Source organism: Acartia tonsa, chromosome 14 (assembly GCF_053477335.1).
Source record: "Acartia tonsa isolate MP-2025a chromosome 14, ASM5347733v1, whole genome shotgun sequence".
NCBI classification, from domain to species: domain Eukaryota; kingdom Metazoa; phylum Arthropoda; class Copepoda; order Calanoida; family Acartiidae; genus Acartia; species Acartia tonsa.
In genome coordinates, this window is record NC_137273.1 from 25616511 (window position 1) to 25637739 (window position 21229).

General features: G+C 31.4%; 1 protein-coding gene across 1 annotated transcript in view; it reads right to left on the reverse strand.

Moving 5' to 3' along the window:
- Positions 1–409: 409 nt before the first annotated feature.
- Positions 410–21229, reverse strand: part of LOC145305658 (uncharacterized) — a 41629-nt gene continuing 20809 nt past the window's right edge. Inside the window, exons 11-16 of the mRNA XM_080147365.1 lie at positions 17945–18060; positions 16988–17154; positions 16618–16698; positions 16068–16162; positions 12864–12971; positions 410–1258 (exon numbers count right to left, since the gene is read on the reverse strand). Coding sequence (XP_080003491.1) covers positions 1138–1258; positions 12864–12971; positions 16068–16162; positions 16618–16698; positions 16988–17154; positions 17945–18060 — 688 coding nt within the window. The 3' untranslated portion in view covers positions 410–1137. The remainder of the gene's footprint in view (positions 1259–12863; positions 12972–16067; positions 16163–16617; positions 16699–16987; positions 17155–17944; positions 18061–21229) is intronic.

A 21229-nucleotide genomic window follows, 5' to 3' on the forward strand; every position in this document is an offset into this window, starting at 1 on the left:
TCCCCCTGGACCAAATACCTATCTATATTGCAATAATTGAATCTAACAATTGCCACTACAGTTTTACTGTGTTTTTTTTCTTTGAAAAAAAGTACAAATCTTTGTCTGTCCATGCTTTTGTAAAGAGATATTATGCTAACCACTGTGTTTTTACAGAGGGGTAGGTATCTTAATACTCTGAATGTAAAAACCATCCCCAAATATTTTTTACTGTTTTTCAAGATAAAAAATGAAATTTGGTTCGCCTCTTTCCCTCCCTTTCCTTTTTTCTGTACCTACTGGTCTCTAGAAGTATTGTTACTGTTAATACAAATACCGTTATAAAAATAGAACATTACACAAATTCAAAAATTAATTAAGTAATTTGTATATATCTGAAAATAAAAAGAAAATTAAAAAAAAATTAAATAGTTTAAAAATTTGAATCAACAACAAAAGAAGTCAGATTTAAATCAAAATAAAAGTGGCTTGCAATTAACATTCACTTTATTTAAATTTATATTTAATATGACTCCACATGTGCAAAGACACATGTTTAATAAAAAAGAGTGCTAGTCTTTCAAATTACTCAAATATAATAAAGACGACATTCATTGATTCACATAACACGTTTCGTTTACAAATAACGGAGGTGCTAGTCTTAGTTTAGCCAATTTTATCGTCCGTATAGATTTGCACTTTTCTATTAGTGGCTTTTCACATTTAACATACACTTGAATTTTGTTTTGATTTCTAATTATGGACTGAAATAACCCTCATGCATTAAAAATAACCCCAATATGCTCCTTAAGAATTACAAAGCCTATTAGTTATAGTATGCAGGGATCTAAAGGGATGAGACAATGACGGATAAATTGATGTACATCCACAATGATGATACATAAAATTACCCTATAGTAGATTTTAAAAAGTGGTTGAAACGTTTGAACACTTAACTTAATCATCCAACCAATCAAAATTCACTAAAGTCCCCAAAGTTGTTAAGCCAACGAATAAGAAAACACTACTATAAAACTTTGGGAATTGTTAAAAACATTTCATTGTCCCCTCTCTCTCTCTCTGCATAGTATGGCTATCAAAAAGATTATGTTGTTTGGGGGTTATCTCAGGCCAAAAATATGCGTAGACAGAGAAAAATTATTCAATGGAACTTGGACAGGTGAGCTCCAAGTTGATGAGCAGGTTACAGAATGGACAACTTATATCTCCACAACAGCATTGCACTGTAGAATCATCAGGCGCGTTCAGGATGTTGGGACTGAAATAAAATATCATTATTATTCTCTATTAATATTTTATAGGCAGTTATCCGCAAATAAGAAATATGTCCAAAAAATGAATGATTCCTATAATTTTCATTTTTATAACCCTTGACAACCGTCTATAAAACCCTACGATAATTTTTTCAAGGATCATAATTGTACATATCAAACGTTTTGCTAAATTCAAACTGTTATAAAACAAAAATTACCCAATAAGGGAGAAATAGATATTTAGCGCGAGAATAAATCTGTTTAAAAAGTAAAAAAGTTTATAGGGTGATTGAGAATGAAAACCCTAGTTTTTAAGATATATATTTGGCCTGTATAAAGGTGTTAATTTGATAAAGCAGCATTGGGTTGAGATGGATCAAAAGCTTTTAAAACTAATAGATATAATGTTTCTGTTTTCATAATACTAAGAGGTTTCCAAACTTCAAATTATCGACTGAAAACTTTTGTAACATTCTGAACGTAAATGAAAAGTTATAAACATTAGCTACTTTTTATCTTACTTATAGCATTTTTTTCTAAATTCTAGATTTACATCCTATTGTAACCTTTTATGAAAGCTACTTTTTTTATTTCCTATGCCTTCTTTTTAACTTACTATATCTAAACTGTAAAGTAGGATGTTGTTTGTCTGTCTGTCCGTTTGTTTGTTCTTATCTTATCAATTGATTACGTTGTGCTTTTCAAGGAGAGTTTCAATTAATCCTGTAAAAAATGTTCAAAGTTTTCAACCATTCTCTACAACTTAATTAGTTATTTAAAACCTCGCCACTATATTACAACCTTTTTTAATTCCATCACTTACATATACAAAGAGTTATTTTATATAAACCATGAAAAAACCTTTTCTTTAAATCAATCATAAACTTGAGTTTTCTTGAGTTATAAAGATAAATGATCAACACTGAAAATTCAGAAATACATTATTATTATTATTTGATTCTTTATTTGTCTTAATTATATACATAAAAACGTTTACATCTGAATTATAAGAGTTATTATAACAATATTAAACAAAGATTATTCCAAGATATTCTCTTTAAAAAAGTGTTAGTTGATTGTAAACCAGAAGTAAAAAAAAGAGAAAGAAAAATTGCCGTTTATCATAAAAGGTGTACATTTAAATTAAGTCAAGACTTATTCAACAAATCTATTCTCAAAATATGTCAATTTTATACTAAAAAGATAGAACTTCAGTAAGTTCTAGAAAAAAAATAAGGGTCATTAAGAAATTACAAAAATGTTTATGATACAAATATTAGGTCAATACTAATCCTAAATATATACTGATTAAAACTGTGTAAAGGATACAAAGCTGAACTTTAAACTGTAAATGATGGATAAATAACAGCTTATACCAATAACGAATTTAATTCGGGGGAAAAGTCACGAAACCTATACATGTTTTTCAGCTGTCGTTGGGGGGCAACACATCGTAATATTGACGACCTCTCTATTTGCCCCCTAAATATTATTTTAGAATTAAATCCATTGTTTGTTATATCTATCCCTGGATAAATAAGTGTGGCTTGTTAAATGAAAACTGCAGAATGCTTTAATGGGCAGACTACCGAAAGCTTCACCTCAAGAATATTGTTTAGGTTATATACTGACCCTCTATTGGATGAGGTAATTTTTCTTGTCTGTAACCATGTGAAAAACAGGCCTAAATTCACATGGTTAAAGTTAGAATAACAAGAAATAATAATCCTCGGGATCATAATTTTTTTTTCTACTATACTAATTTATCAATACCCACCTATAAACTCTACAGGTGAGATGAAGTTGAGGTGAAATACTTAAGTGTGTCTAAAGATTTGGTGTGTTTGTTGTAAGTGTAAAGTGTAGGAATTATATATTACATATGGATTTGAAAAAACAAACACTTTTTAGAAATGCCCTCATTTGCAGGTAGTTTTCTTTCTATATTCGAAGTATGACATTTATCCAGGGTCGAATTGATATGTTGTTAATTTTTCATATCAGGTATCCTTAGAAAACAACCCGTTACCTGTTCCAATCTCTCCTGAACATTGCGTCATAACTCAAGACATTAATAATGATTTCCTACTGCTGCTATGTCAGTTATCCCTTACAAACCGACCACGTAAAGCATCCACTCGTTTTTGGTAAGATGATAGGTTCGAATCTCGCCCCAAAACCACTTTCTCGTGGTATATCCCATCCCTGATTTTGTGAAGGAATTGTAAAAAAAAAACAAGGATAACAACATCACTAAGTAGCAAAGCCCAAAAAAATATGAATGGATATCGGAAAAAATTTAACTATAGAGAAGTTTCATAAAAAAAACTTTGAACTTGATAATCCTTTAAAATCACGAAAACTTAAAAATCTAGTAATCGATCTAGCACCACAATTCAAAAAAATCTTAATGAAACTATGTGAAAATTTGTAGAATGTGAAATTTTAGCCGTCAATCTTAAAAAGTAATCGAGAAAATTTTGAAAACCTAAAAATATAGGATTCGATCTAGCACCCCAATTATTGATGAACTTGTTTAATCCCTAAAAATATCAGCTGTCTATATTGAATAGGAGCCGAGAAATTCACACTTCCCTCATTTGTTGTCTAACGAATAGACACTCAGACGGACATTTCAATTATATTGTAGCTTCGCTTCTAAAAAGTGTACTTTAGTTATAGTACTTATTTATGTACAGAATTTCAAAAATAGATCTATATAAAATGAAAAATTCAATAAAGCTTAATCACATTAATTCCTGAAAATAAAGGAAAATGATATTTCATCAATAATTTAATAAAAATACCTTGAAATATTTACAATATGTTTACGTAATCTCATGTTTTTAAAAAAATGCAAGAAGATTAACTTGCCTCATACTGTATTGTATGTAAGTAAGTAGGAATGTCGAAGAATAACGATTAATATAACTTTTTAGTGACATATTTCATTTATAAAAAAAAAAACAGTTAATATTGGTGTGACTACTCTACAAGTTTTTGTATCCGTCTTTTATGTTTAGGATTTACTACTGCTTATTGAAAATATTGCATAAATAAAAACAAATTTAATTTTGCGGCTTTCCGGAAGGGGGGTGTTCAACGCCCCTCCCCCCCCCCCCGGACCGTTAAGGGTTAATAGCATGAAGATTTTTAACTTTTTTGACAATTCTTTTTTGTATTTTTGGAATTCCTAGGACAACATGGTATATTAATCAAGTCATAAATTGAAAGTATGCTCTTAAACACAAGCCTGTATTTAAGCAGTTTTTCAACAAGTTTATATACTATTTTGTTTTTCCTCTAAATCAATATTATAATCTATTTATTAAGTTTTGTTACTCTTCGCTTTAATAGATGTTATTATCCTTGTTCTGTTTAATTAATCTAAGCTGTCCTAATACAAATCGAATATTTATAAATTCAATCTGAAATAAAGAGTACATTCTATAAATAACATATCATTTTCTTCTACACTGCACTGTAAAGAAATATTTAATGAAATCATAAAAAAAGAAAAATTAATTGATTTCTTTATGTGACTTATATATACAAATAATGATAAAAGGTTATGAATTCTTTTTTTTTATTTAGACATTAAAACTATTTGAGCATGTTTGAGTTCTATCTAAAGTGTTATTATAAATATATCTTTCAACGCTAGATGGGGTTAGTTATGTTTTTTTGGTTTAGTTATTTACCAAAAATATCTGCTAGGCGGCGTAATTATATTTTTTTGTGATTTCTCTTCGATGGGTGGTTGTACCTTCTTCCAAAATAGCTATAAACCTTCTCGGGACCTTTGAGAAGCTACACTGTTAAAAAAGAATTATATCGGTTAAGCGATTAGCGAGATCCTTCTGTACAGACAGACAGTCTATCTGTTACTTTTATGTAAAGGTAATATATTATAATCTTAGTGACGAACATGCTATAAGTCTGATAAAAGTATTGCTTAAAATGATGAAGTAATTTTTTATAGTGTAAATGGATAAAGATTTATGCAAATGGATAGATATAGATTTTCAATAGATTATTGTTAACTTAATTCCATCATTCGCATATATATGATTATCTACCAAAAGATTTGTTGTTAATCTAATCTAAGTTACTTAGATGATGGGTTCGAATCTCGGTAATAACAAAAGACGTTGAAATGTATTCTACTGCTGCTATGTCAGAAACATGTGATTGTTTGTCTGGGAAGAGAAAATGTCTAGGCCCAAAAATAAGGCTCAACTTTTTACCTATGATACTAAGGACTTTCAGACAAAGGTTGTGCAATTAATGGGTTGGTTGTCTGTGAGGTATGATAATGTTAAGGCTTATTTTTTTGCAAAAAAAAGTCTTCGTTAAAAACGAGATAGTTAAAAATGACCATATAGTAATTCTATATCTAATGTACCTTTTTAAAATCTGCTATATCTAACCTATCTTATCTATATCTATTTTGGTGTGCGTTTATTTCTGCCTAAATATTAAATTTATATTGGTGCGAAAATTAGCAATGCAATCGTTTGCTTTTTTTAAAGCAAAAATGCTTAATAATTCATAATGACCTCAGTCTTTCCTTGCGTCCAGTATGATTAACATAATTTCTCAGCTACTACATAAGATAGACGTCTGATTTTTGTGTAGATTCACCATACTAATGAGTGTATATGATCCGTTGCTCTGTTGGTAATGCAATCAGTTATTTAAGATATTAGACGAGAAATTGATTTCTTGTATTATATTCATTCAAATCTGGTGGATAGGAACAGGTTCTCATCCATACGAACAAACTATGTCAGCATCATATTATATCCAGCTTTCTACAAATATAAAAATGTACAATCATAAGATTAAATGAAATAGTTCAAATGAAAAAACTATGTCTAGCATTGTATTATATCCAGCTTTCTACGAATATAAAAATGTACAATAATAAGATTAAAACTAATTTTTTAGCCCGTGCCTTCGGCACCTTGGGGTTAAAAAAAACTTGCTTTAATCTTATAATTGTACCTTTTTTATATCCGCAGAAAGCTGTTTATAATACGATGCGAGAAATAACTAGTACAACCCAAATTATCAAAAATAAAATCACTCTTTCTGTAGTTAAAGTTATTGGTGGAAATGTTTCAACACTGAAAGATAATACAACTAAATCAAGATGCAATGAGGTACCCAAAGTATTTAGGCTAATCCTAGATTATAATGAGAGATAAATTATTTCAATTATCAGATTTGTAGCGGAAATGTTAACATACCATTTATTTGTAATAGTATAAATGTAAGCACATGAATGTACATATTAACATCAAAGAACTCGCATATCCAAACTAATGTAATGAGTTAAAATTGAATACATATATATATAAGTTCAGTTTAATTTAAGTGTATTTTTTATTTTCCCAACTTTTTATATATTTTTTTGTTACAAATGCTTATCGTCTATAGACTTGATTGTTTGGCCAAACTAATGCAATTGAAATCAATCAAAAATATGTTTGAAGTAGTTTTTTTGTTGTTTTATTCAGTGTCATAACCCCGCATGGCTACCTAGTACTTAATATAACCTAATCTAATCTGTAAGTAAGGGAAGGGGGTTTCTTGGCCTGAAAGGCACCTTGATGAACAGGAAAATCTTCTTTAAAAATTTAGACCACTTACACAAGACTAATGTAAAATACATTTCTCTCACAGAAATCCCATTTTAAGCAGCAAATCTGCCCTTTACCTCAAAATAACTGTCTGGCTGTCTGTAGGAAACTGTATGTGATAAATGTTATTCTCTGTTACTATTCAAGATATACAGTTAAAATTTGTTGTGAAGATTCCCTTTACTGATGAGCACCCAGTATATAATTCACTTTGTCATTTAGTCAATTGGTCATCAGGGGCATCCAAGCTTTTTATTTTGGGGGGGGTACAAATTTTTTAGGGGGGGTAAAAAATTTTTTTGGGGGGGGTAATTAGTTTTTGGGGGGGTAAAATGGCGCGCGAAGCGCGCTGCAAATTTTTTTTACCCCCCCCCCAAAATTTTTACCCCGGGGGTAAAATTTGCTTGGGGGGGTAATTACCCCCCCTGAAATCTGTTGGCAGGGGTAAATTTAGTTTACCCCCCCCAAAATTTACCCCCGGGGTAAAATTTTTGGGGGGGGTAATTTAAATTTTATTGAATATATAGTATTAAAAATGCGCGCGAAGCGCGCAAAAATTTTTTTTATTAGAGATTTTTTATTTTGGGGGGGGTATTTACCCCCCCAAAATTATTTTGGGGGGGGTAAACTAAATTTACCCCTGCCAACAGATTTCAGGGGGGGTAATTACCCCCCCAAGCAAATTTTACCCCCGGGGTAAAAATTTTGGGGGGGGGGTAAAAAAAATTTGCAGCGCGCTTCGCGCGCCATTTTACCCCCCCAAAAACTAATTACCCCCCCCAAAAAAATTTTTTACCCCCCCTAAAAAATTTGTACCCCCCCCAAAATAAAAAGCTTGGATGCCCCTGATGACCAATTGACTAAATGACAAAGTGAATTATATACTGGGTGCTCATCAGTAAAGGGAATCTTCACAACAAATTTTAACTGTATATCTTGAATAGTAACAGAGAATAACATTTATCACATACAGTTTCCTACAGACAGCCAGACAGTTATTTTGAGGTAAAGGGCAGATTTGCTGCTTAAAATGGGATTTCTGTGAGAGAAATGTATTTTACATTAGTCTTGTGTAAGTGGTCTAAATTTTTAAAGAAGATTTTCCTGTTCATCAAGGTGCCTTTCAGGCCAAGAAACCCCCTTCCCTTACTTACAGATTAGATTAGGTTATATTAAGTACTAGGTAGCCATGCGGGGTTATGACACTGAATAAAACAACAAAAAAACTACTTCAAACATATTTTTGATTGATTTCAATTGCATTAGTTTGGCCAAACAATCAAGTCTATAGACGATAAGCATTTGTAACAAAAAAATATATAAAAAGTTGGGAAAATAAAAAATACACTTAAATTAAACTGAACTTATATATATATGTATTCAATTTTAACTCATTACATTAGTTTGGATATGCGAGTTCTTTGATGTTAATATGTACATTCATGTGCTTACATTTATACTATTACAAATAAATGGTATGTTAACATTTCCGCTACAAATCTGATAATTGAAATAATTTATCTCTCATTATAATCTAGGATTAGCCTAAATACTTTGGGTACCTCATTGCATCTTGATTTAGTTGTATTATCTTTCAGTGTTGAAACATTTCCACCAATAACTTTAACTACAGAAAGAGTGATTTTATTTTTGATAATTTGGGTTGTACTAGTTATTTCTCGCATCGTATTATAAACAGCTTTCTGCGGATATAAAAAAGGTACAATTATAAGATTAAAGCAAGTTTTTTTTAACCCCAAGGTGCCGAAGGCACGGGCTAAAAAATTAGTTTTAATCTTATTATTGTACATTTTTATATTCGTAGAAAGCTGGATATAATACAATGCTAGACATAGTTTTTTCATTTGAACTATTTCATTTAATCTTATGATTGTACATTTTTATATTTGTAGAAAGCTGGATATAATATGATGCTGACATAGTTTGTTCGTATGGATGAGAACCTGTTCCTATCCACCAGATTTGAATGAATATAATACAAGAAATCAATTTCTCGTCTAATATCTTAAATAACTGATTGCATTACCAACAGAGCAACGGATCATATACACTCATTAGTATGGTGAATCTACACAAAAATCAGACGTCTATCTTATGTAGTAGCTGAGAAATTATGTTAATCATACTGGACGCAAGGAAAGACTGAGGTCATTATGAATTATTAAGCATTTTTGCTTTAAAAAAAGCAAACGATTGCATTGCTAATTTTCGCACCAATATAAATTTAATATTTAGGCAGAAATAAACGCACACCAAAATAGATATAGATAAGATAGGTTAGATATAGCAGATTTTAAAAAGGTACATTAGATATAGAATTACTATATGGTCATTTTTAACTATCTCGTTTTTAACGAAGACTTTTTTTTGCAAAAAAATAAGCCTTAACATTATCATACCTCACAGACAACCAACCCATTAATTGCACAACCTTTGTCTGAAAGTCCTTAGTATCATAGGTAAAAAGTTGAGCCTTATTTTTGGGCCTAGACATTTTCTCTTCCCAGACAAACAATCACATGTTTCTGACATAGCAGCAGTAGAATACATTTCAACGTCTTTTGTTATTACCGAGATTCGAACCCATCATCTAAGTAACTTAGATTAGATTAACAACAAATCTTTTGGTAGATAATCATATATATGCGAATGATGGAATTAAGTTAACAATAATCTATTGAAAATCTATATCTATCCATTTGCATAAATCTTTATCCATTTACACTATAAAAAATTACTTCATCATTTTAAGCAATACTTTTATCAGACTTATAGCATGTTCGTCACTAAGATTATAATATATTACCTTTACATAAAAGTAACAGATAGACTGTCTGTCTGTACAGAAGGATCTCGCTAATCGCTTAACCGATATAATTCTTTTTTAACAGTGTAGCTTCTCAAAGGTCCCGAGAAGGTTTATAGCTATTTTGGAAGAAGGTACAACCACCCATCGAAGAGAAATCACAAAAAAATATAATTACGCCGCCTAGCAGATATTTTTGGTAAATAACTAAACCAAAAAAACATAACTAACCCCATCTAGCGTTGAAAGATATATTTATAATAACACTTTAGATAGAACTCAAACATGCTCAAATAGTTTTAATGTCTAAATAAAAAAAAAGAATTCATAACCTTTTATCATTATTTGTATATATAAGTCACATAAAGAAATCAATTAATTTTTCTTTTTTTATGATTTCATTAAATATTTCTTTACAGTGCAGTGTAGAAGAAAATGATATGTTATTTATAGAATGTACTCTTTATTTCAGATTGAATTTATAAATATTCGATTTGTATTAGGACAGCTTAGATTAATTAAACAGAACAAGGATAATAACATCTATTAAAGCGAAGAGTAACAAAACTTAATAAATAGATTATAATATTGATTTAGAGGAAAAACAAAATAGTATATAAACTTGTTGAAAAACTGCTTAAATACAGGCTTGTGTTTAAGAGCATACTTTCAATTTATGACTTGATTAATATACCATGTTGTCCTAGGAATTCCAAAAATACAAAAAAGAATTGTCAAAAAAGTTAAAAATCTTCATGCTATTAACCCTTAACGGTCCGGGGGGGGGGGGGAGGGGCGTTGAACACCCCCCTTCCGGAAAGCCGCAAAATTAAATTTGTTTTTATTTATGCAATATTTTCAATAAGCAGTAGTAAATCCTAAACATAAAAGACGGATACAAAAACTTGTAGAGTAGTCACACCAATATTAACTGTTTTTTTTTTTATAAATGAAATATGTCACTAAAAAGTTATATTAATCGTTATTCTTCGACATTCCTACTTACTTACATACAATACAGTATGAGGCAAGTTAATCTTCTTGCATTTTTTTAAAAACATGAGATTACGTAAACATATTGTAAATATTTCAAGGTATTTTTATTAAATTATTGATGAAATATCATTTTCCTTTATTTTCAGGAATTAATGTGATTAAGCTTTATTGAATTTTTCATTTTATATAGATCTATTTTTGAAATTCTGTACATAAATAAGTACTATAACTAAAGTACACTTTTTAGAAGCGAAGCTACAATATAATTGAAATGTCCGTCTGAGTGTCTATTCGTTAGACAACAAATGAGGGAAGTGTGAATTTCTCGGCTCCTATTCAATATAGACAGCTGATATTTTTAGGGATTAAACAAGTTCATCAATAATTGGGGTGCTAGATCGAATCCTATATTTTTAGGTTTTCAAAATTTTCTCGATTACTTTTTAAGATTGACGGCTAAAATTTCACATTCTACAAATTTTCACATAGTTTCATTAAGATTTTTTTGAATTGTGGTGCTAGATCGATTACTAGATTTTTAAGTTTTCGTGATTTTAAAGGATTATCAAGTTCAAAGTTTTTTTTATGAAACTTCTCTATAGTTAAATTTTTTCCGATATCCATTCATATTTTTTTGGGCTTTGCTACTTAGTGATGTTGTTATCCTTGTTTTTTTTTTACAATTCCTTCACAAAATCAGGGATGGGATATACCACGAGAAAGTGGTTTTGGGGCGAGATTCGAACCTATCATCTTACCAAAAACGAGTGGATGCTTTACGTGGTCGGTTTGTAAGGGATAACTGACATAGCAGCAGTAGGAAATCATTATTAATGTCTTGAGTTATGACGCAATGTTCAGGAGAGATTGGAACAGGTAACGGGTTGTTTTCTAAGGATACCTGTATTTCTGAATTTTCAGTGTTGATCATTTATCTTTATAACTCAAGAAAACTCAAGTTTATGATTGATTTAAAGAAAAGGTTTTTTCATGGTTTATATAAAATAACTCTTTGTATATGTAAGTGATGGAATTAAAAAAGGTTGTAATATAGTGGCGAGGTTTTAAATAACTAATTAAGTTGTAGAGAATGGTTGAAAACTTTGAACATTTTTTACAGGATTAATTGAAACTCTCCTTGAAAAGCACAACGTAATCAATTGATAAGATAAGAACAAACAAACGGACAGACAGACAAACAACATCCTACTTTACAGTTTAGATATAGTAAGTTAAAAAGAAGGCATAGGAAATAAAAAAAGTAGCTTTCATAAAAGGTTACAATAGGATGTAAATCTAGAATTTAGAAAAAAATGCTATAAGTAAGATAAAAAGTAGCTAATGTTTATAACTTTTCATTTACGTTCAGAATGTTACAAAAGTTTTCAGTCGATAATTTGAAGTTTGGAAACCTCTTAGTATTATGAAAACAGAAACATTATATCTATTAGTTTTAAAAGCTTTTGATCCATCTCAACCCAATGCTGCTTTATCAAATTAACACCTTTATACAGGCCAAATATATATCTTAAAAACTAGGGTTTTCATTCTCAATCACCCTATAAACTTTTTTACTTTTTAAACAGATTTATTCTCGCGCTAAATATCTATTTCTCCCTTATTGGGTAATTTTTGTTTTATAACAGTTTGAATTTAGCAAAACGTTTGATATGTACAATTATGATCCTTGAAAAAATTATCGTAGGGTTTTATAGACGGTTGTCAAGGGTTATAAAAATGAAAATTATAGGAATCATTCATTTTTTGGACATATTTCTTATTTGCGGATAACTGCCTATAAAATATTACAATAAATTTACATTTTGAAATCTTATTGAGAATAATGTTCAATATTGTTTGAAATTAGCTAGGCTGCATTGATAAATAGCTCTCTATATATATATTTCCCCTATCGTTGACTGCATATGTCTATTAGCAAGCTTCCCTAAGAAGAAAAACACCGAAACATTTTGGAGTGGCTATTTATAATTGACTGGTTGATTTAAAAAATATGAAACTGTCAGTTTCCATAGTCTGTTAATATAAAACTCTTTATAATTAATCTGATTAGTTCAGTGGTTATTTATTCATTTAGTTAAGACTGATGGACATCCTTACACTTTTATAATAATCTATACTAACCTGATGGATTTATCAACATTATATGAATCAAGAATAGAAGCTCCCATTAGTTGACATGTGTCTAGTAGAGGGTGCAGAGGGTACGAGGTTCGACGCCCTTCCGTTGGGCTGAAAAATAAAACTATTATAAGTATATTACTATTATCATTACAAACAACTTATATAAATGTAAATTTTACGAGATTTATAAATATATTATTTTGTGATTTTATATTTTAGAAGTTCGTTATTTTAAGGAGGGGGGGGGGGGGGTTGGAGAAGTGAAACAAATAATCTATCCCCCCCCCCCAAAAAAAAAAAACTTTAAGTTGTGGTTACAGGTTTTTGGTACCTTTTTGGGGGGTAATTAATCAACTTCAATGATACCAACAAACCCCCCTCCAATAAAGCTTTGACGTTTTTGGATATTATATATTATTCAAAGACTTGTTAAGAAATCAAAATTTTTTTTTATATATTTTAAAGCCGTTTTCCCTTATTTCGTAATAAGTTTCTAATTTAGTAGCATTGAAAAAAAAAACTATTACTTAACCAACAAAACTTGAAAAGAAAAGAGTAATCAACAAAATCATTGGCAGGGATGTGGATCCTGCATAAAAAACAATCAAAATTTGTATTTTTTTTTTCAATTGCAAAAATTGCAAGTTTTATATATGTACACGTCGCCTCATTTTTTGAGTGTTAGTTAGATCAAGATTGGGTTGTACATACTACCAACAAACAACTTTAAACTTTTCAACCATAATATTAATCCTTAGGAGTGGTCATTTCGTTTATCATTATCGTAGGGTATGCATCTTTTTATTTGTTTGTCTGATCCTTTACTATCTGGGTTAAATATGATTATTTTCTCAGGAGCCGCATCCCTGCACCCAGCAAAAACATTGCTAGACTGCTGACAAAATATGTTTTATTTTACAGATTGCATGCGAAAACTAAAGCTTAAGTAGTAGATCTATACTGTCAGAATTGTGTAATAATCTTTCTAATATTATATTTTAGGGGGTGGGGGTTATATCGACCCTAAGCCGCCTTAGGTTTTGACAGCTAATATTAGTTGTGTGAAAGGTAAAGTTTTAAAATTTTCTGACATTCATCTATTCACCCTGGCGGCTACAGAAGCCATACAAAATCCATATAACCCAGGTAAATTTTTAATGGTGACAAAAAATCACACATTCTTTTTGACTTTTTTGCTTCAAACAAAAAGAAAGATTGATAATAAGCTTACTAAAGCCCCTTTTTGTTTGAACAATCACAGGTTCCCTTTACAAAAACAAACAAACTCTGAAAAACCAATTTCAAAGATTTTCTGAACTCACAAAAATTAATTAATAGTGGGGAAGGTTTAGGTCATGATGGGTAATTTCAATTTTTTTTTTTTTTTTGGGGGGGGGAGAGGGGGACCTCCAAAAAACAACAGGGGTAAAACATTTGGAGGAAGTAAAAAGGATGCAAATTCTAGCCCGTGACATTAATATATAAAATTTGAAGCAAAAATTTTGCCCATAAACAGGCGCAACTCATCACCATAAACGTTCAAGACTTTCAGACAAACGCTGTACAATCAAAGGAATGGTTGTTAGATTCATTATTAAAAATATAACCTAGGAAAATACATACATAACAAACTCATACACTTGAAAATTTTACTTATTTTATGATAAAAATGCATGACTGTCCTTTTGTTTGTTTTGTAACCTAAGCCTATGTCTGCAACTACACATTTTGCAACAATAATTTACCATTGCAAAAAACAAATTGCAAGTGGCAAGGAAAAGCATTATGAAACATAATTGAAGCTTTTTGTAAAGATAAGATTACATTTGATCATATCCTTATACTAAAGTAACAGGATGTTTGTTTGTCTGTGTGTTTGTATGTTTGTACCGAAGGATCTCGCTAAGCGCTGAACCGATCGGGTTCTCCTTAACAGGGTAGCTTCTCATAGGCAAAGGGAAGGTTTATAACTATTTTTGTGGGGGGTGGGACACCCCCAACCCCCCCCCAAAAAATGAAAGATACCCCCCCCACAATGAAAAATTTAATTTTTAAAACTAAAATTGAAAATGAGGGAGGGCACTTTTTCTTTTAAAATCTAAAATAAGAAATTGGGTTATCAAATTCGACTCCCCCCTCCACAAGTGCCCCTAGAGGCCTCTAGGGGCGTAGCCGCTAGTATATTCTAAAGTAACAGGATGTTTATCTGAAAAAATACATGTCAGCAAAGAGCTTGACCTTTCGTTCCACAATTATCAAGAACGTTTTTCATTGGCCTAGGGAAGGTTTTAGAACAGCCGCCCCCCCCTGATAGAAAGATTAAAAAGTGAAATCTAAAAAAATCCGGAAAAAAACAGATAAGGTCAAGAAAATATTACTCTTCAGATATTAATATCCTTATTTCAACCCCTTACAACTTTGAAGTTTTTAGATTTCTTACATTGAGGATTTTATTTCATAATTTTAAATTAAAGAATAGACATTTTTTGCCGTCCAAACTTGTGCAAACTAATGAGTCAAACTATAAAATTTGCAATGAGTTGTAATTCAATATTTCAAAAGAAATAAATAATTTGATAAAAAACAAATGTATGTTGATAATATATATTTTAAAGGCCAATCTCAGAGGTTTGTTAATTATCAAAAAAAATCTCAATAATCCCACAAATCAACAAAATTTTGTTATTTTTTATTTGAAAAACACATTTCTAGACCATACGTGGCATTAGCCCTTTATAGTCCTCCTTACTTTTACTTAAAATAAGCACATAGTGGTACACTTTGATTCAAGTGAAATTGCTTAATAATCTATAATACAAAGTAGAACGATGTTAGTCTGTCTGTCTGTTTGTTTGTAGCAAAGGATCTCGCTAACCGCTGAACCGATCGGGTTATATTTTCTTGGGGAGTGGAACACACCTAACCCCCAAAAAACAATGAAAAATACCCCCCCCCCCAAACAATCTTTTTTTATTTTAAAAAAATCTAAAACAAGAAAAATTAGTTTGATAAAACCTCTTGGGGCGAAGCCGCTAGTCAATTATATAAAGTAGCTTATGATTTCAATAAATACTCAACTGATTATGTACTCCTTTTCAGGGAAGCATTATATAGGTCCCGGGATAGATAGATGATTTTAGGCAATTTTCCTGCCCCCTTTTTAATATTAGAGCACCTAGACGCTAGTTTTCCAAATTAAATTACCTTGATTTTTTGAGTGCACTGCCTTCGGATTTTCTTCTGTGCTTCAAAATTTGCCATCTCTGTTTTACTTTAGATTTGGTTGGGGTTACCTCTCCCTAAATTATTCAGTTAGGATATTGGGTGATTATATTTACTACAAAGTAAATAGATGTCTAAACGTTTGTCTGACTGTCCGATTAGGTGTACAGATTATACTTATTAATTCGGGGGGAGGGGGGGGGGGTTCATTCTAAGGCCGGGATAACAAGTATTGTATTAGGACGTAGGTCTCAAGGCAATAAAACATCCTAAATATTACAGACTATTTGAATACACGGCCTTTGTCTGAAGTCCTAACTAAATAATGACGCATTGATCTTCTTTTGGGCCAAACATTATCCCTACTCTTACTATTAATAGCATAGCAGCATAAATATAGCTATTGTTCTCAGTTATGATGTTGTTCAACTTCAGACGAGATTTGAGGAAAGTAAAAATGCGCTACAATCACAGGTATATATTTATAGCATGGACAATTATGTCTATAATTAGAGCAAATTTTTTTTAATACCTGATTTCTCTCCAAGCTCTTGGATCCTGTGGAAATTTTAAATGAGGTGCTGAACTTTCTTCGTGGCTCTGGGGCCATTGCCTGAAAAAATATAAAAGAAACAGGATATTCATCCGTCTGCCTGTGTGTTAGCAACGAAATATATATGACTCTTCGAAGTGAAGTGTTATAAATCCCGGGAAGGTTTTTGTTTAATTTTGGGGAGTGTACTCCAAACCATACAAAAAAAACTAGGAAAAATACTCCTGAATCACCTCACAAATCTTTTTTGTAATTTTAAAAACTAGAACTATAGTTTGGTTGATCATAATGTCAGCGAACATAGCTTCTTGCTCACTAGTACCACAGCAAAAATAATCATGTTGTTTACCTTTCCAAGATCTCCACTGGCTGTTCTAGGGCTGGGTTGTTTGTCTGGACTCTGGTTGTCCGACATCTTGCGTCGGGTGCTCTGTAAATTTTCCTGACTCTGTTGCTCGTCAGATTTTCTCCTCCAAAATGGCGCGTTGTTTTCTTCTGTTGACCTTCTTCGTTCATCTAAACATTTGATGGTTAGCAGGGATAGACAATGGTTTGTTTTTTTACTCCAAAAGGGGATAGTGCATACCATTAAACGAGTTATAGAATATTTTGAGGACCTTTGAGAAGCTTTACTGTCCATACAAGTTCAGCTTATAACAAGATTATTTGTTAGACACATGTAATAAGACATACATTCTGTTACTTTTATATAAAGACTTGTTGATAATGTCGACCTTTACCTAAAATACAGTGTGTTTTTTTTTATGAGAACTTTTTTGAAAGCAATTTTACCCCACTTATAGTTATCAGAATTTAATGATTAATGGCTTATTTTCTTCGTTTTTTAAGGCAATTAATAGAACAACAAGAAAATATTTCAGTTTTTATTTAAAAAGTACAGTAAAGTTGAAAATTTAAAACTTAGGTGTCAACATCTAAAAATGGTTTTAGCGCATTTTTCTTATGCTCAAATAATCAACCTTTTGCAAGAATGGCTGCTAAACACTTCAAAATTGAGATATAGAGCTAAAAATGTATACAGATACTATTAGGGACATGTACTAGAACATATCAAAGTTTGAAGGTCATATCTCAACCAGGGAGGGAGTACTGGCCCCCCAAAGTCGACTACAGAAAATCCATTTTTTAAAGAAAAATGCGCTAAAACCATTTTTATATGTTGACACCTAAGTTTTGAAATTTTTCCTGTACCTATAAAAAGATCCATCGTAAGCCATATCGGTCCAGCAGTTAGCAAGATCTTAAACTAAATACTAACAGACAGTTATTTTTATATAAAGATTACCTTTATCACTGGAGCAGCTAGAACAGCTGTGCTTTCTCTCTTGTGAACAGCTAGCCCTTCGGTCAGACAGAGCACACAGTGTTTCGCGAATTTCATTCAATTCAATGGAATTTTTCCTGTGGATTATTTGATTGTTTAAATAATGTTTTAGAGAAATGTATTCTTTTTTTATTGAATTTTGATAGGTTGTTTTATTAAGTTGAGTGTTCAAACGTTTCAATTTAATACAGAAGGGGTAATTTTGTGTATTACCATAGGGGATCCCTGATGAGAAGCATATATAATATTTAAATTGATTAAGAGTGATGTATATCTGTCCTTTATTGAAAGTTTATGAACAACTGAAAGATCTATCTTATATAACTGAACTTTATCTAATGTAAATTTAGCATTAGGATAAAACAAAGTTGTAATTACGCAGCTATTCTTTAACTAGGACAGAACCGTACTTCCGTCCGACAGTCACCAAAAGAAAGATGGGGAAGGTAAAAACAAGGGGCCTGGCAGTTAACTACATCTGTAGAGAATACAAAAATGACAGCTGGCTGTTGATTTTCCATATATTCTTGATCAAAGACGTCCAGGCTTTTTAATTTTATAATCACAAAAGAGGGGGTAGGGTAGTTCAAGTTTGAGGGGGTTATCACCCCTTTACCTCGTTGGAAATCCTTGTTCTTCCGGGTAAAATAAAGATTAATGTAACTAAATACGACTGCGGCTGCCTAACTCTTACATGTTGCACAACAAATGAAAAGTTAACTAGGGAAACTTGTATCAATCCAATCTTACTATGTGCACACATACTTACAAAATAATTCTATATTTAAGTGCTGAATCTTTTATTCTTTTATTTTCATTGATATTTTTTAGAAATGGATATCTTTTAATTTATTAGCTTGTAGTTTAAAGATAATCGTCATCGTAAATATTTGAATTTTTGAGAATATAGATAATTTGAAACTCCGTTAATTTAATGGTTGATTTAAAACCAGACATAGTAATCCGTCCAACTTAAAAGAAAAATTATAATGTATAAAAATATAATATTAACAGTCAAAGATTGTACATTTTATATCCAATAATAGATCAAATTGTGTTACTATTAGTCCAAATAACCAACTATACCCAACAAGGACGTTAAAAAAACAAAACATCAGTGGGCTACTACCAAATAATGGATATCTTGATCTTAACTTAATTCCATTGATACAATTTTGAACCTAGCAGTTCATAGATATTATTGTGAATTATATGGGGTATTTTTTGCGTATTTTTATTAAATTGTGTGTTATTGTTTAGTCAAATGCGCTAATTAAGTCAAACTGTTGTTGTTTTTATGTCAAACAGAAAAACACAACATTTTAGAAACTACGCAAAAAATGACACCCTTTGTTTATTTGATATTATTGAAGAAACATAACTGGTAGATGCATCTAATCTGAGCTCAACTGAAGACTTTATCCAAATATGTAAATTAATTTACTCAACTCAACAGCAACATAACAATGATATTTGAAAGTAAAAACAAATAAGTAAGAAAAAACTTATTTATGTAAGAAGATTTTCTATTAGTCTTTCTATCCATAAGACTGTGAGGAAAACTTATTGGTCATCTTATATTCTATTATAAAAGTATGTTTGTTTGTTTGTTTGCACCGAAGGATCTCGCAAACAGCTGAACTGAGGTTGTTCTCCTTTACAGGGTAGCTTCTTATAGGTCCTGGGAAGGATTATGACTATTTTGAAAGAGGGCACTGCAATCCTCAAAAAAATATATATTTTGTACTTTTTCTTAAATTGTAAGTGGTGGGTCATCTTTACTTCCCTCCAGGGGTGTAGCCTCTAGTTAATAAAATAAAGATAAAATGTTATTCAACCCATATTTTCAAAAATAACCTATTTTTAAAAAATTTTGGGTACAGAAGCTTTACATGTCTTGAAGAAAATGTACCCAGTTTAATTGAATGAAGTGAAGTGAAGGACAATTAATCAATCTTTAAACTAATTTAAATTAAATTAACCCACTGAAAAAAATATTAATTGCAAGTTTATAGTGTACAGTACAAGACTTATACTTTTTTAAAAACTAGCGGCTACGCCCAGGGGTGTCCAAGCTTTTTATTTTGGGGGGGGGGTAAAATTTTTTTAAGGGGGGGGCAATTCGGTTTTGGGGAAGGTAAAATGGCGCGCGAAGCGCGCCGCAATTATTTTTTACCCCCCCCCCAAAATTTTTACCCCGGGGGTAAAATTTGCTTGGGGGGGGTAATTACCTCCCCTGAAATCTGTTGGCAGGGGTAAAATTTGTTTACCCCCCCCAAAATTTACCCCCGGGGTAAAATTTTTTGGGGGGGTAAGTTAAATTTATCAAAAATTTAGTATTAAAAATGCGCGCGAAGCGCGCAAAAATTTTTTTTTGTTAGAGATTTTCTATTTTGGGGGGAGTATTTACCCCCCCAAAATTGTTTGGGGGGGGGGGGGTAAATACCCCCTCCTAAATGGTTGGGGGTGCCTACGGCATCCCCAGGGTAGGGGTAAATTTTAAATGGGGGGGGTGGGGGTAAAATGCAAAAAATTTTAGGGGTGCCTACGGCACCCCCAAATTCGTTTGGGGGGGGGGGGTAATCGCCCCATTAACCCCCCCCCTTGGACGCCTATGGCTACGCCCCTAGAAACCTCTAGGGGCACTTAAGGTATGAGAAGGAAAATTTGACCTCATTCCATTTTAAATTTGAGTTTCAAAAGAGTAAAAAATATTTTTTTGGGGGGGGAAGGGGGGTAAAGACACCCTCCCCAAAAAAAGTTTAAAACCTTCCCAGAACCTATAAGAAGCTTTACTGGTAATGTAAACAATATAGGTTTAGCAGTTAGCGAGATCCTTCGGGACAGACAAAAAACGCTTACTACTTTATATAATAGGATAAGGATGACAATTTATATCATATCTAAGTCTATAAATTGATATTCTGCTTGTTAAATTTGGTGTCACCATCTGATTTTAGAGCTTTGCTTTTATGGATGTTGCCATCCTTGTTAGGTATGAGTTTTAAGATAGATAGGATACTTTCTAACTCTTAACTATTACAACTGCCGCGACCGAAATTTAATTATATAAAATTTACATAAAAAAACATAAAAATTGTTCTTCTAGCTTCAAAATAAGAAATTACAGCTGTTCAAATTTTTAAGTATAAATGGACCAAACCAAAGGCTGTAAAATAAAAGGTTGAAGGAAGCATAGTATAACTTTGGTTGACTTATAGTTCTTTATCAAACAGAGGACATGTA